This window comes from Entelurus aequoreus, linkage group LG10 (genome assembly GCF_033978785.1).
Source record: "Entelurus aequoreus isolate RoL-2023_Sb linkage group LG10, RoL_Eaeq_v1.1, whole genome shotgun sequence".
NCBI classification, from domain to species: Eukaryota; Metazoa; Chordata; class Actinopteri; order Syngnathiformes; family Syngnathidae; genus Entelurus; species Entelurus aequoreus.
In genome coordinates, this window is record NC_084740.1 from 68,796,056 (window position 1) to 68,812,139 (window position 16,084).

A 16,084-nucleotide genomic window follows, 5' to 3' on the forward strand; every position below is an offset into this window, starting at 1 on the left:
CGCTGTGTTGTGGTACTGACCAGAAAAGTTCTTGGTTGTTATTGCTGTTGAAGAAGAGAAGGGAGAGAGAGGAGAGAGAGAGAGAGGCATCTTCCTCCAGGTGAAGGGGGAGGGAGGGGGAGGGGCGGAGTTGGAGAGGGGGACAGGGGGAGGCCAGGTAGGGTTGCTGGGGGTGGATTTCCTTTTGGCGGGCTTTTTTGAGGACAAAGAGAATAACGAAAATGTTTTTGTAAAGGCGCCTCTAAATCCTGTGTATGCCGCGTCCTCGACCGTCGTGGACCGGGGAGAGGCCGCATGGACCCCCGCCATCTCGTGCAGTTCCCCGCCATCATCGATGACTGGTTCGCCGTCCACCGCCACCGCTGCGTCGTTCACCGCCGCTGAGTCGATGCCTTCTCCGATAAATGGGTCGTCCTCCACCGCCGCCGCCGAGCCTCCGACCGTGTCGATGAACGGGGCGAAGTCCTCCGCCGAGCCGCCGATCGCTGGAGCACAGGTGAGCTTGAGCTGAGATGAGCCGGTAGCCGAGTTAGCTTCGATGGCGACGCTAGCAGTAGCATTGCTAGTCTTCGCCAGTCGGGACAACATTAACCGTGTTGTTGCAGGTCCAGGGTTGAGTTCAGTGTCTCCTGATAGTAGAAGTAATAGTAGTATTATTGACTTTCTGTCTATCCTTCCAGTCAGGGGCATGTTCCCTTTGCCTCGATGGCCAGTCAAGCACGATGCTAACACGTTAGCTCCAAAGCCAAAGTGCTTCGATGATGTATTGTCGTGGAGATAAAAGTCACTGTGTATGTCCATTTCGCGTTCTTGACTCTCATTTTCAAGAAGGTAAAGTATCCGAGGAGGTTTAAAATATAAATCCGTGATCCACAGTAGAAAAAGGAGGAAGTGTGGGATAATCCGAGCAGTTGTTTGAATTCCCGATCGGGAGCGAAAGAGAGTGCGACCGCTCATCTCGGCGTCCGTTGTTGATACATTCGGCATCGCTAGCAGTAGCATCTCTGTTTCCTCTCCAACCTCTGTGTAACATGAATATGTTGTCTTGCAGAGTTCAGAGTCTGGATCAGACAGGGACTGTCGCCGGTTTTCATCCCTTAAGCCCGAGGTTTGTGTCTCCATGCTCCCCTTTTTGTCTTGCAGTATTATTATTCAGTACACTTCCACGCTCACTGGGAGAGGTTGAGCAAAATACAGATTATCTGATTGGGATATTAACAAAAACTGCAATATTTTCATTAAACGTTGTGAAAGACAGTAATACAACATCAATCACAAACCTATTTGGAGAGTAGCCTTTAACTCGGGAGTCACCAACGCGGTGCCCACGGGCACCAGGTCGCCCGTAAGGACCAGATGAGTCGCCCGCTGGCCTGTTCTAAAAATAGCTCAAATAGCAGCACTTACCAGTGAGCTGCCTCTATTTTTTAAATTGTATTTATTTACTAGTGTGACAGTCCTAACTGTCGTGCGGGTTCTCAGGACCATCCAGGGAAGACATTGTCGTGAGACGGTTTAGACGTCTTTATTATTTCAATCAGAGTCTTTTGCGTGCTTTTCAGCAGCTGCCTTTCTTCTCACGTGAGCACACGAATGGTTTCCTCCCGTCCGCCGTCTGCTTTTCAGCAGCACGTCGCCGTCGTTTGCGTGGCAGCAGAGGATGGTTTCCTCCCGTCCGCAGTCTTTCTCCGTCTCCTCCCTTGATGTTCACGTCTCTCACCCTTTTATACGGTCCGAGAGGGTGATTGCACTGTCCACAGCTGCGCGCTCCACGCACCTTATGCTGATTGCGCCCCACCTTGCCGCTCGCTCGTCCACGCCTCCTCGTCGGTCCGCCGGCCCCGCCTCCCCACAACTAGCAAGCTGGTCTCGTTTTGCTCGACATTTTTAATTCTAAGAGACAAAACTCAAATCGAATTTGAAAATCCAAGAAAATATTTTAAAGACTTGGTCTTCACTTGTTTAAATAAATTCATTTATTTTTTTACTTTGCTTCTTATAACTTTCAGAAAGACAATTTTAGAGAAAAAATACAACCTTAAAAATGATTTTAGGATTTTTAAACACATACCGGTATACCTTTTTACCTTTTAAATTACTTTCTCTTCTTTCCTGACAATTTAAATCAATGTTCGAGTAAATTTATTTTTTTTTATTTTAAAAAATAATAAATAAATTGTAATGTAATTCTTCATTTTAGCTTCTGTTTTTTCGACGAAGAATATTTGTGAAATATTTCTTCAAACTTAATATGATTAAAATTCAAAAAAAATATTCTGGCAAATCTAAAAAATCTGTAGAATCTAATTAAAATCTTATTTCAAAGTCTTTTGAATTTCTTTTAAAATTTTTGTTCTGGAAAATCTAGAAGAAATAATGATTTGTCTTTGTTAAAATATAGCTTGGTCCAATTTGTTATATATTCTAACAAAGTGCAGATTGGATTTTAACCTATTTAAAACATGTCATCAAAATTCTAAAATTAATCTTAATCAGGAAAAATTACTAATGATGTTCCATAAATTTTAATTTTAATTTTACATGAGTTATTATTTGTACAAACATGGTGCAAAGTAATTCATGATTTTAAAAAAAAAAATGTTAGTGGCTAGCTAGTTAAAATGGGATATTGTGATTTCACAAGACTGTCTTAGAAGTGATCATTTGAAAATGTTCAATTTGAAAAATGTGCACTTAGAGAAAGTATATAAAAATAAAGTGTTGCATATTGATATTTATCTGTTTCTATATATATTTAATGTGAGAAATCATTTAGATGATCAGTGTTTCCACAAAGATAAAAATCATTAATTATTAATAATAACATAGAGTTAAAGGTAAATTGAGCAAATTGGCTATTTCTGGCAATTTATTTAAGTGTGTATCAAACTGGTAGCCCTTCGCATTAATCAGTACCCAAGAAGTAGCTCTTGGTTTCAAAAAGGTTGGTGACCCCTGCTTTAACTCAACTAAAATCTGTGCAATTCGGTGTGAATGATGTTTGTGCAAGCTGCGGAAATGCGCGAGCCGAACTGAAATGCTTGAATGTCCAGTGTGAGTGGAGCGTGTGGATGGTGGAACGCTTGGAATCGGTTGAGAAATGTGGAATGTGTAGAAGTTTGTAAATTGGCCATTCACTTTGAATTGCAAACTTTTCCGTGTATTTCCGGGTCTTTACGGAACTGGGAAATAGGCTGGCTTGAATGTCCTGAACCAAGGAAGTGTTTGGATGGTGGAATGGTTCAAACCTTTTAAAAAATATGGGATAAGTATAAGTTTGTATATTGCCCATTCATTTTCAATTGGGAGAAATTCCGGGTATTTTTTGGGAGAAATTCCGGGTAATCCGGTAATTTTCAGAAAAGGGAAACATGCTCGCTTGAATGTCCACAATGAGTGGGGTGTGTTAGAATCTGATGAGAAACGTGGGAGAAAAATTTCCTGTATAACCTGAAATTCCTAGTAATTTGAGATATTTGGCGAGAAAATGACGTAAAAAAACGTTTTTATACTTAAACGGTTCCGATTGAATAAAAACTGGGGGAGAAGAAGTCAAAAGAAAAAAGGGCAAAAACAGTGGTGCTAAAAAATCTGCAATTCCTGGTAATCAAGGACATTTTGGAACCCAAATGTCCAGGGTGAGTGAAGTGTGGGGATGGTGGAGCGGTTCGAATCGGACGAGAAATAAGGGAATTATGCAAGTTAGAAAATTGGCCCATTCATTATCAATGTGAAAAATTTACTGAAAAATCTAGAATTCCTGGTAATCTGGAATATCTGGGAAGAAAAAAAAAAAAGTTTTTAATGATTCCCCAAGCTGAACGTTTTGATATTTGAACGGTTCCAATCGGAATAAAATGGGGAGAATTTGTCCAAAGAAAAATGGACAAAACATTATTTCAAATCCAGTGTGTTTAAAATCCGGAATCCTTGGTAATAAGGAAAATGTTGGAACCCGGAAACACTTTGGCCTAAATGTCCAGGGTGAGTGGAATGTGTGGATGGTGGAACGTTTTGAATCGGTTGAAAAATGTGGGAGTTGTGCATGTTAGAAAATTGGCCCATTCATTATCAACGGGGAAAATGTCCTGAAAAATCTAGAATTCCTGGTAATCTGCAATATCTGGGAAGAAAAAAAAGGTTTTTTAACGATTCTAGGCCAAGCCGAACATTTTTTATACTTTAACGGTTAAAAGTGGTATTTAAAATCCAGATTGTTTAAAATCTGGAATTCCTAATATTCAGGAACATTTTGGAACCCGTTAAGACGTTGGCTTGAATGTCCAGGGTGAGTGGAGCGTGTGATGGTGAAACGGATCGAATCGGGTGAAAAATGTGGAAGTTGTCCAAGTTTGAAAATTGGCCCATTCAATATCAATGAGAAAAATGTCCTGGAAAACCTGGAATTCCTGGTAATCTGGGGTTTTTTGGGGGGAAGTCGGAATTTTACAGTTCCTAGTCCTAAATTTCAACAGGAACGCCCCTCTAGGTCGGATTTCCTCCTCGGAGTTGGCTTCAAATATGGCGGCTCTGAATGTCAACAATACTATAAACTTCTATAAAAGCTGTTATTTGCACTTCTGATTAGTTTTTGTCGCAATAAAGTAGCCATATATTGTTGGGCGTTTGTATATGGTAACGTTGCTGTAGTTTTTTCTTCTGGTATATACATTCGGCATCGCTAGCAATAGCATCTCTGTTTCCTCTCCAACCTCTGTGTAACATGAATATGTTGTCTTGCAGAGTTCAGAGTCTGGACCATACAGGGACTGTTTCCGGTTTTCACTCGAGGTTTGTGTCTCTATGCTCCCCTTTTTGTCTTGCAGTATTATTATTCAGTACACTTCCACGCTCACTGGGAGAGGTTGAGCAAAATACAGATTATCTGATTGGGATATTAACAATAACTGCAATATTTTCATTAAACATTGGGAAAGACAGTAATACAACATCAATCACAAACCTATTTGGAGAGTAGCCTTTAACTCAGGAGTCACCAACGCGGTGCCCACGGGCACCAGGTAGCCCGTAAGGACCAGATGAGTCGCCCGCTGGCCTGTTCTAAAAATAGCTCAAATAGCAGCACTTACCAGTGAGCTGCCTCTATTTTTTAAATGGTATTTATTTACTAGTGTGACAGTCCTAACTGTCGTGCGGGTTCTCAGGACCATCCAGGGAAGACATTGTCGTGAGACGGTTTAGACTTCTTTATTATTTCAATCAGAGTCTTTTGCGTGCTTTTCAGCAGCTGCCTTTCTTCTCACGTGAGCACACGAATGGTTTCCTCCCGTCCGCCGTCTGCTTTTCAGCAGCACGTTGCCGTCGTTTGCGTGGCAGCAGAGGATGGTTTCCTCCCGTCCGCAGTCTTTCTCCGTCTCCTCCCTTGATGTTCACGTCTCTCACCCTTTTTTGCGGTCCGAGAGGGTGATTGCACTGTCCACAGCTGCGCGCTCCACGCACCTTATGCTGATTGCGGCGTCGCTCCCAGCGCGCCCCGCCTTGCCGCTCGCTCGTCCACGCCTCCTCGCCGCCATCTTGGAGCGGGTGCCGTTGGTCCGCCGGCCCCGCCTCCCCACAACTAGCAAGCTGGTCTCGCTTTGCTCGACATTTTTAATTCTAAGAGAGACAAAACTCAAATAGAATTTGAAAATCCAAGAAAATATTTTAAAGACTTGGTCTTCACTTGTTTAAATAAATTCATTTATTTGTTTACTTTGCTTCTTATAACTTTCAGAAAGACAATTTTAGAGAAAAAATACAACCTTAAAAATGTTTTCAGGATTTTTAAACACATATACCTTTTTACCTTTTAAATTCCTTCCTCTTCTTTCCTGACAATTTAAATCAGTGTTCAAGTACATTTATTTTTTTTATTTTAAAGAATAATAAATAAATTGTAATGTAATTCTTCATTTTAGCTTCTGTTTTTTCGACGAAGAATATTTGTGAAATATTTCTTCAAACTTAATATGATTAAAATTCAAAAAAAATATTCTGGCAAATCTAGAAAATCTGTAGAATCTAATTAAAATCTTATTTCAAAGTCTTTTGAATTTCTTTAAAAAAAATTGTTCTGGAAAATCTAGAATAAATAATGATTTGTCTTTGTTAAAATATAGCTTGGTCCAATTTGTTATATATTCTAACAAAGAGCAGATTGGATTTTAACCTATTTAAAACATGTCATCAAAATTCTAAAATTAATCTTAATCAGGAAAAATTACTAATGATGTTCCATAAATTTTAATTTTTATTTTACATGAGTTATTATTTGTACAAACATGGTGCAAAGTAATTCATGATTTTTTAAAAAAAATGTTAGTGGCTAGCTAGTTAAAATGGGATATTGTGATTTCACAAGACTGTCTTAGAAGTGATCATTTGAAAATGTTCAATTTGAAAAATGTGCACTTAGAGAAAATATAAAAATAAAGTGTTGCATATTGATATTTATCTGTTTCTATATATATTTAATGTGAGAAATCATTTAGATGATCAGTGTTTCCACAAAGATAAAAATCATTAATTATTAATAATAACATAGAGTTAAAGGTAAATTGAGCAAATTGGCTATTTCTGGCAATTTATTTAAGTGTGTATCAAACTGGTAGCCCTTCGCATTAATCAGTACCCAAGAAGTAGCTCTTGGTTTCAAAAAGGTTGGTGACCCCTGCTTTAACTCAACTAAAATCTGTGCAATTCGGTGTGAATGATGTTTGTGCAAGCTGCGGAAATGCGCGAGCCGAACTGAAATGCTTGAATGTCCAGTGTGAGTGGAGCGTGTGGATGGTGGAACGCTTGGAATCGGTTGAGAAATGTGGAATGTGTAGAAGTTTGTAAATTGGCCATTCACTTTGAATTGCAAACTTTTCCATGTATTTCCGGGTCTTTACGGAACTGGGAAATAGGCTGGCTTGAATGTCCTGAACCAAGGAAGTGTTTGGATGGTGGAATGGTTCAAATCCTTTAAAAAATATGGGATATGTATAAGTTTGTATATTGCCCATTCATTTTCAATTGGGAGAAATTCCGGGTAATCCGGTAATTTTCAGAAAAGGGAAACATGCTCACTTGAATGTCCACAATGAGTGGGGTGTGTTAGAATCTGATGAGAAACGTGGGAGAAAAATTTCCTGTATAACCTGAAATTCCTAGTAATTTGAGATATTTGGCGAGAAAATGACGTAAAAAAACGTTTTTATACTTAAACGGTTCCGATCGAATAAAAACTGGGGGAGAAGAAGTCAAAAGAAAAAAGGGCAAAAACAGTGGTGCTAAAAAATCTGCAATTCCTGGTAATCAAGGACATTTTGGAACCCAAATGTCCAGGGTGAGTGAAGTGTGGGGATGGTGGAGCGGTTCGAATCGGACGAGAAATAAGGGAATTATGCAAGTTAGAAAATTGGCCCATTCATTATCAATGTGAAAAATGTACTGAAAAATCTAGAATTCCTGGTAATCTGGAATATCTGGGAAGAAAAAAAAAATGTTTTTAATGATTCCCCAAGCTGAACGTTTTGATATTTGAACGGTTCCAATCGTAATAAAATGGGGAGAATTTGTCCAAAGAAAAATGGACAAAACATTATTTCAAATGCAGTGTGTTTAAAATCCGGAATCCTTGGTAATAAGGAAAATGTTGGAACCCGGAAACACTTTGGCCTAAATGTCCAGGGTGAGTGGAATGTGTGGATGGTGGAACGTTTTGAATAGGTTGAAAAATGTGAGAGTTGTGCATGTTAGAAAATTGGCCCATTCATTATCAACGGGAAAAATGTCCTGAAAAATCTAGAATTCCTGGTAATCTGCAATATCTGGGAAGAAAAAAAAGTTTTTTTAACGATTCTAGGCCAAGCCAAACCTTTTTTTATACTTTAACGGTTAAAACAGTGGTATTTAAAATCCAGATTGTTTAAAATCCGGAATTCCTAATATTCAGGAACATTTTGGAACCCGTAAAGACTTTGGCTTGAATGTCCAGGGTGAGTGGAGCGTGTGATGGTGAAACCTGGAATTCCTGGTAATCTGGGATTTTTTGGGGGGGGAAGTCGGAATTTTACAGTTCCTAGTCCTAAATTACAACAGGAACGCCCCTCTAGGTCGTATTTCCTCCTCAGAGTTGGCTTAAAAAATGGCGGCTCTGAATGTCAACAATACTATAAACTTCTATAAAAGCTTTTATTTGCACTTCTGATTAGTTTTTGTCGCAATAAAGTAGCCATATATTGTTGGCCGTTTGGTAACATTACTGTAGTTTTTTCTTCTGGTATATACATTCGGCATCGCTAGGAATAGCATCTCTGTTTCCTCTCCAACCTCTGTGTAACATGATATGATGTTGATATGTTGTCTTGCAGGGTCCAGCGAAAAGATCACACAAGAAAGAGTTCCTGTCTTCACCCCTTGAGCCCGAGGTTTGTGTCTCCATGCTCCCCTTTTTGTCTTGCAGTATTATTATTCTGTACACTTTCACGCTCACTGGGAGAGGTTGAGCAAAATACAGATTATCTGATTGGGATTTTAACAAAAACTGCAATATTTTCATTAAACGTTGGCAAAGACAGTAATACAACATCAATCACAAACCTATTTGGAGAGGAGCCCTTAACTCAACTAAAATCTGTGCAATTCGGTGTGAATGATGTTTGTGCAAGCTGCGGAAATGCGCGAGCCGAACTGAAATGCTTGAATGTCCAGTGTGAGTGATTTGATTTAGATTTTTATTAAGGATCCCCATTAGCTGGTTGCCTCAACAACACACTAGTCTTCCTGGGGTCCACAATTCAATACAATTACAAGTAAAAGCATATAATTATAACTACACAATACAGAAAAAAAATAAAAGCATCAATAAAAAACAAGCAAACAATTTACAGTCACAGAATAATAATTACCATATAAATATAACTACACAATATAAAACCAAACAAATCATCAACAAGCAAACTAATTTAAAAACTCAGATAAAATATTACTCTCTTTTTAAAAACCTGTTTACTTTCAATGCTGGTGAGAATTTGAGGCAGGTTATTCCAGAGCGATAAAGATCTATAAATAAAAGATTTCCGCAAAGCATTCTTCCTGGGACGAGGGAGTACAAAATGCCCCTCACTGGATGCCCTGGTATTGTGATTATGTATAGTGCTACTGTGAACTATTTGGGCCATGAGAAAAGCAGGAGTTTTACTACCGGTTACTGATTTGAACAATATAAGAGTATTAGCCAACAACCTGTTCTGCACTGTTAGCCAGGAAAGAGAAGCATGCATTTGGTTCACTTTGGTTCTTAGTGAACAACCAAGAACCAGCCTTGCTGCCCTATTCTGGACAATCTGGAGTTTACTGATCTCACCACTTGCAGCAGACGCCCAGACTGTAGAACAATAGTCAATATGACACAAGACTAAACTCTTAACAATTTGACAAAGAAGAGGTGGATCAGCAAAAGCAGCACATTTCCTGGAAATACCAACAGCCCTTCCCATCTTTGTAACTATATCACTGATATGATTTGACCAGGATAGAGTGCAGTCCAGCTTCACTCCAAGGAGCTTGGCACTTCTGACCTGTTGAACTGTTGAAATACCTAGCCTCAAATCCAACTTTGGGTCACAAGATAACCCTTGCCTAGTCCCCAATACAATACTTTTTGTTTTAGAGGTGTTAAGGACAAGTCTGTTGCATACTGTCCAGTCATGCACAGCTTTTAGTTCCTCACTCAATACTACGTTAAGTACACTGCATGATGGTGCAGCATGATATAAGGTTGCATCATCAGCATAAAGAACCAATCTTGCACACCCGGTAGCCCAAGGTAAATCATTGGTGAATATAGAAAAAAGTAAAGGTCCTAGGCAACTTCCCTGTGGAACACCACAATCCAAACTTCTGCTATTAGACAAGCTGCCATTAAGATACACCTGTTGTGATGTTGAGGACAAATAACTCTGTATCCACATTAAACTTGAAGTATTAAAACCATAAAATTTAAGTTTCTCAATTAAAAGAGAGTGGTCAATCACGTCAAATGCAGCACTAAAATCTAACAGCACAGCTCCAACCAACATAGAATTATCTATAGCATTAAGCCAATCGTCCGTCATTTGTATAAGAGCCGTGGACGTAGAGTGGCCCGTTCTATATGCATGTTGAGAATCAGTTGCTAGCCCATTTGACTGAAAGTAAGCTTGAATTTGTGCATACACACATTTCTCCAGTATTTTACATAACCCAGGTAGGATGCTTATTGGTCTAGAATTGCCCTCATTGAAAGCCAATTTGGTAACCTTATATAGAGGAGTAACCTTAGCCACCTTCCATATCTTTGGACACAGGCCCACTTGTAAACATTTATTAAAAATATGACAAACAGGCACTGATATGATACCAGCAGTCATTTTCAGTAATTTACTATCCAGGTTGTCCACACCAGCTACTTTGTTGTCCGGAAGAGAGTGTAGTAACCTCTCAACCTCACTGACTTCAACCTGATGAAAATTGAATTCACAGTCCTTATTATCCATTATAATATTCCTAATGAGGTCAGCTGATTTGTTGTTATTGGATATATGCATACCATGCCTTAATTGAGATACCTTGTCAACATAATAGTTATTAAAATGATTGGCAATGTCACATGGCTTAGTGAGTACCAACCCATTTGATTCCACAAAAGGTATACAGACATTGTTCTTTCTACCTATGATTTCATTCAAAACATTCCATAAGTTTTTGCTATCATATCTCACATCATATAACCTCTGTTTGTAATATTCCCTTTTTTTCAGTTTGTTTAACTTTGTGACCTGGTTTCTTAAGGAACAGTACTTATGCCTGTCATCAATTAAACCTGAGTTAACGGAGGCTTTTTTAGCCATGTCTCTTTCAGTCATTAAACTTCTAAGTCCATTATCAATCCATGGGGCAGACTTAGTTTTGACAGAAAACTTCTTCAAAGGGGCATGCTTGTCCACAACACTCATGTACATTAACATAAATAAGTCCAGTGCAGCCTCAGGGTCTTCCTCACTGCACACCTCGTTCCAATTTAAACAGGATATTTCATCAATAAAACATTCTTCATCAAATCTCTTATAAGACCTTGTAAAAATAATTTTCGCTTTAGGTTTAGGAACCTATGTCTTTCTAGTGACAGCTATTATATTGTGGTCAGTAAAACCTACAGGAACCGAGACTGCTTTGGAGCATTGGTCCGGAACATTTGTATAAATATGATCAATGCATGTAGCTATAATAATACCATCACTATTACTACCTATTCTCGTGGGAGGGGCAACAATTTGGGACAGATTGCACGCATTTAGAATGGATAGTAACTTATTTTTGTTTGTACACCCCTGTCCCAGCCAGTCAACATTCATATCACCCAGTAAATAGATTTCTCTATTCTCATCTGATATCCTGTCAAACATCTCACGTAACTCCTTCAGATACAGAGCATCAGCACTAGGAGGCCTATAGAAACAGCATACTATAATTGGTTTCAAATAAGGCAGATAGACCTGCACACAAATAGCTTCAATACTCTCCCTCATCAAATCATTGCGCACTTTGATAGATAAATGATTCTGAACATAAATAGCCACCCCACCCCCAAACCTGTTCCTATCTTTCCTAAAAATTGAGAGCCCCTCAATGGCTACAATTGAATCAGAAAAGGAATCATCAAGGTGGGTCTCAGAAATGGCAAAGATATTAATAAAATGATCTTTGATAATACACTCTACTTCCTGATACTTATTACGCAGGCTGCATACATTCAAGTGAGCTAACACCAGGCCCCTATGAAGGCCCAGCTTAGTGCAGGACATAACAGTACTGGAAGTAGTCATGACACAGGCCAAACCAAGATACTAAAAACACCCACAAATGCCCATTCTAAAAAAGCCAGGGGGTAACCTTTGGGTCCCGATACAGCTGTCCATTTATGTACAGCCTATCCACAGTTAGTGCCACTCTCTTGTTCTGGGCTCGGTTCTCTCTCATGATCGGTGACAGTTTCTTTCTCCTATCGTTGATCTCAGCCGGGAAGTGGTCATTTAACCAGAGAGAGGTCCCTTTCAGCTCCTTTCCTCGGCTTTTCACCAACTCTTTGTGCTTAAAATGCTCAAAACGAGCTATTATGGGACGGACTTTATTGTCCACAGGTCTGCCCATTCTGTGCACTCTGGAAAAAGTTATGTCTCTTACCACCACCGGGGAGAGCTTGAGCTTATCCGACATGAACTCTCTTACAGTTTTTTCCGGATCGGCGTTGCCCTCTCGGATCCCCGAGAAAATGAGATTGTCTCTCATGTCCCTGCACTGTATATCCAACAGCGTGTCTTTAATGCGCCTATAGTCCGCGGTAAGAAAGTCAGTAGATCTCTGCATGTCAGTCATCGCACCTCTCAGAAAGACATTATCCTTTCTTAGATCCTCAATCTCCTTCTGACTGAATTCCAGGCTACTTCTCAAGTCACGGATGTCCTGTTGTAGTGCATCCAGAATATCCAGCTTGCTCAATCTCGCGTTGATCGATTCCAATACGGATGCGTCCACCTCCATGCTACCACCCGGCTCACCTCCGCTATCGGTCGAGCCACGCTGGGATCGGTGTCTCCTGGCTGGTTGTTTGACTTTACACGCAGCCCCACCAGACACCTCCTTCTTGTCACTCTTTTTGTTGGTCATCTCAACTGTGACTCTCCAAAAACCCGGTATTAAAACGTGCGATCGTTAAAATGCCAAGCTCAAGGCGAGCTGGAGGTTAGCGACTGGCTAGCTAGCCACCTGGCTAAAAACAAACCAGGCTAGCTAGCGGTCGGTGAAGTTTTTAAACAAACTTAACAAGGACACCTTGATCACTTTAGAATTGTCCATAAAGTGTCCATAAAAGTATCCAGAATAGGTATCAAAAATAAAATATGGTATATTTGCGACCTAAAATTGGATAAAAACGCCAATTTCTGCTCGCGGCAATGGAGAAGTTGACTTCAGACGTCACGTCACCAGGTGAAATGCTCGCGTGTGGATGGTGGAACTCTTGGAATCGGTTGAGAAATGTGAAGTGAAGTGAATTATATTTATATAGCGCTTTTTCTCTAGTGACTCAAAGCGCTTTACATAGTGAAAGCCAATAGCTAAGATACATTTAAACAGTGTGGGTGGCACTGGGATCAGGTGGGTAAAGTGTCTTGCCCAAGGACACAACGGCAGTGACTAGGGTGGCGGAAACGGGGATCGAACCTGCAACCCTCAAGTTGCTGGCACGGCCACTCTACCAACCGAGCTCTGCCGCCCCAATGTGAAATGTGTAGAAGTTTGTAAATTGGCCATTCACTTTGAATTGCGAACTTTTCCGTGTATTTCTGGGTCTTTACGGAACTGGGAAATAGGCTGGCTTGAATGTCCTGAACCAAGGAAGTGTTTGGATGGTGGAATGGTTCAAATCCTTTACAAAATATAGGATATGTATAAGTTTGTATATTGCCCATTCATTTTCAATTGGGAGAAATTCCGGGTAATTTTTTGGGGAATTCCGGGTAATCCGGTAATTTTCAGAAAAGGGAAACATGCTCGCTTGAATGTCCGCGATGAGTGGGGTGTGTTAGAATCTGATGAGAAACGTGGGAGAAAAATTTCCTGTATAACCTGAAATTCCTAGTAATTTGAGATATTTGGCGAGAAAATGACGTAAAAAAACATTTTTATACTTGAACAGTTCCGATCGAATGAAAACTGGGGGAAAAGTAGTCAAAAGAAAAAAGGGCAAAAACAGTGGTGCTAAAAAATCTGCAATTCCTGGTAATCAAGGAAATTTTGGAACCCAGAAACGCTTTGGCTTAAATGTCCAGGGTGAGTAAAGTGTGGGGATGGTGGAGCGGTTCGAATCGGACAAGAAATATGGGAATTGTGCAAGTTAGAAAATTGGCCCATTCATTATCAATGGGAAAAATGTCCTGAAAATCTAGAATTCCTGGTAATCTGGAATATCTGGGAAGAGAAAAAAAATGTTTTTAATGATTCCCCAAGCTGAACGTTTTGATATTTGAACGATTCCAATCGGAAGAAAATGGGGAGAATTCGTCAAAAGAAAAAAGGACAAAACATTATTTCAAATCCAGTGTGTTTAAAATCCGGAATCCTTGGTAATAAGGAAAATGTTGGAACCCGGAAACACTTTGGCCTAAATGTCCAGGGTGAGTGGAATGTGTGGATGGTGGAACGTTTTGAATCGGTTGAAAAATGTGAGAGTTGTGCATGTTAGAAAATTGGCACATTCATTATCAACGGGAAAAATGTCCTGAAAAATCTAGAATTCCTGGTAATCTGCAATATCTGGGAAGAAAAAAAAGGTTTTTAATGATTCGAGGCCAAGCCGAACCTTTTTTATACTTTAACGGTTAAAACAGTGGTATTTAAAATCCAGATTGTTTAAAATCCGGGATTCCTAATATTCAGGAACATTTTGGAACCCGGAAAGACTTTGGCTTGAATGTCCAGGGTGAGTGGAGCGTGTGATGGTGAAACGGATCGAATCGGGTGAAAAATGTGGGAGTTGTCCAAGTTTGAAAATTGGCCCATTCATTATCAATGAGAAAAATGTCCTGGAAAACCTGGAATTCCTGGTAATCTGGGATTTTCTTGGGGGAGAAGTCGGAATTTTACAGTTCCTAGTCTTAAATTTCAACAGGAACGCCCCTCTAGGTCGGATTTCCTCCTCGGAGTTGGCTTCAAATATGGCGGCTCTGAATGTCAACAATACTATAAACTTCTATAAAAGCTGTTATTTGCACTTCTGATTAGTTTTTGTCGCAATAAAGTAGCCATATATTGTTGGGCGTTTGTATATGGTAACGTTGCTGTAGTTTTTTCTTCTGGTATATACATTCGGCATCGCTAGCAATAGTATCTCTGTTTCCTCTCCAACCTCTGTGTAACATGAATATGTTGTCTTGCAGAGTTCAGAGTCTGGATCAGACAAGGACGATGTCCTGTTTTCACGCCTTGAGACCGAGGTTTGTGTCTCCATGTTACCTTTTTTGTCTTGCAGTATTATTATTCAGTACACTTCCACGCTCACTGGGAGAGGTTGAGCAAAATACAGATTATCTGATTGGGATATTAACAAAAACTGCAATATTTTGATTAAACCTTGGGAAAGACAGTAATACAACATCAATCACAAACCTATCTGGAGAGTAGCCCTTAACTCAACTAAAATCTGTGCAATTCGGTGTGAATGATGTTTGTGCAAGCTGCGGAAATGCGCGAACCGAACTGAAATGCTTGAATGTCCAGTGTGAGTGGAGCGTGTGGATGTTGGAACGCTTGAAATCGGTTGAGAAATGTGGAATGTGTAGAAGTTTGTAAATTGGCCATTCACTTTGAATTGCAAACTTTTCCGTGTATTTCCGGGTCTTTACGGAACTGGGAAATAGGCTGGCTTAAATGTCCTGAATCAAGGAAGTGTTTGGATGGTGGAATGGTTCAAATCCTTTAAAAAATATGGGATATGTATAAGTTTGTATATTGCCCATTCATTTTCAATTGGGAGAAATTCTGGGTATTTTTTGGGAGAAATTCCGGGTAATCCGGTAATTTTCAAAAAAGGGAAACATGCTTGCTTGAATGTCCACGATGAGTGGGGTGTGTTAGAATCTGATGAAAAACGTGGGACAAAAAATTCCTGTGTAACCTGAAATTCCTATTAATTTGAGATATTTGGCGAGAAAATGACGTAAAAAAACGTTTTTATACTTGAACGGTTCCGATCGAATGAAATCTGGGGGAGAAGTAGTCAAAAAAAAAAAGGGCAAAAACAGTGGTGCTAAAAAATCTGCAATTCCTGGTAATCAAGGAAATTTTGGAACCCAAAAACGCTTTGGCTTGAATGTCCAGGGTGAGTGAAGTGTGGGGATGGTGGCGCGGTTCGAATCGGACGAGAAATATGGGAATTATGCAAGTTAGAAAATTGGCCCATTCATTATCAATGGGAAAAATGTACTGAAAAATCTAGAATTCCTGGTAATCTGGAATGTCTGGGAAGAAAACAAAAATGTTTTTAATGATTCCCCAAGCT

The 16,084-nt window shown here is 39.8% G+C and overlaps 1 protein-coding gene across 1 annotated transcript in view; it reads left to right on the forward strand.

Moving 5' to 3' along the window:
* Window positions 1–16,084, forward strand: part of parp4 (poly (ADP-ribose) polymerase family, member 4) — a 131,527-nt gene that overhangs the window by 96,487 nt on the left and 18,956 nt on the right. The window contains exons 32-35 of the mRNA XM_062061526.1: window positions 1,052–1,108; window positions 4,744–4,791; window positions 8,358–8,414; window positions 14,964–15,020. Of these exons, the coding sequence (XP_061917510.1) occupies window positions 1,052–1,108; window positions 4,744–4,791; window positions 8,358–8,414; window positions 14,964–15,020 (219 nt within the window). The remainder of the gene's footprint in view (window positions 1–1,051; window positions 1,109–4,743; window positions 4,792–8,357; window positions 8,415–14,963; window positions 15,021–16,084) is intronic.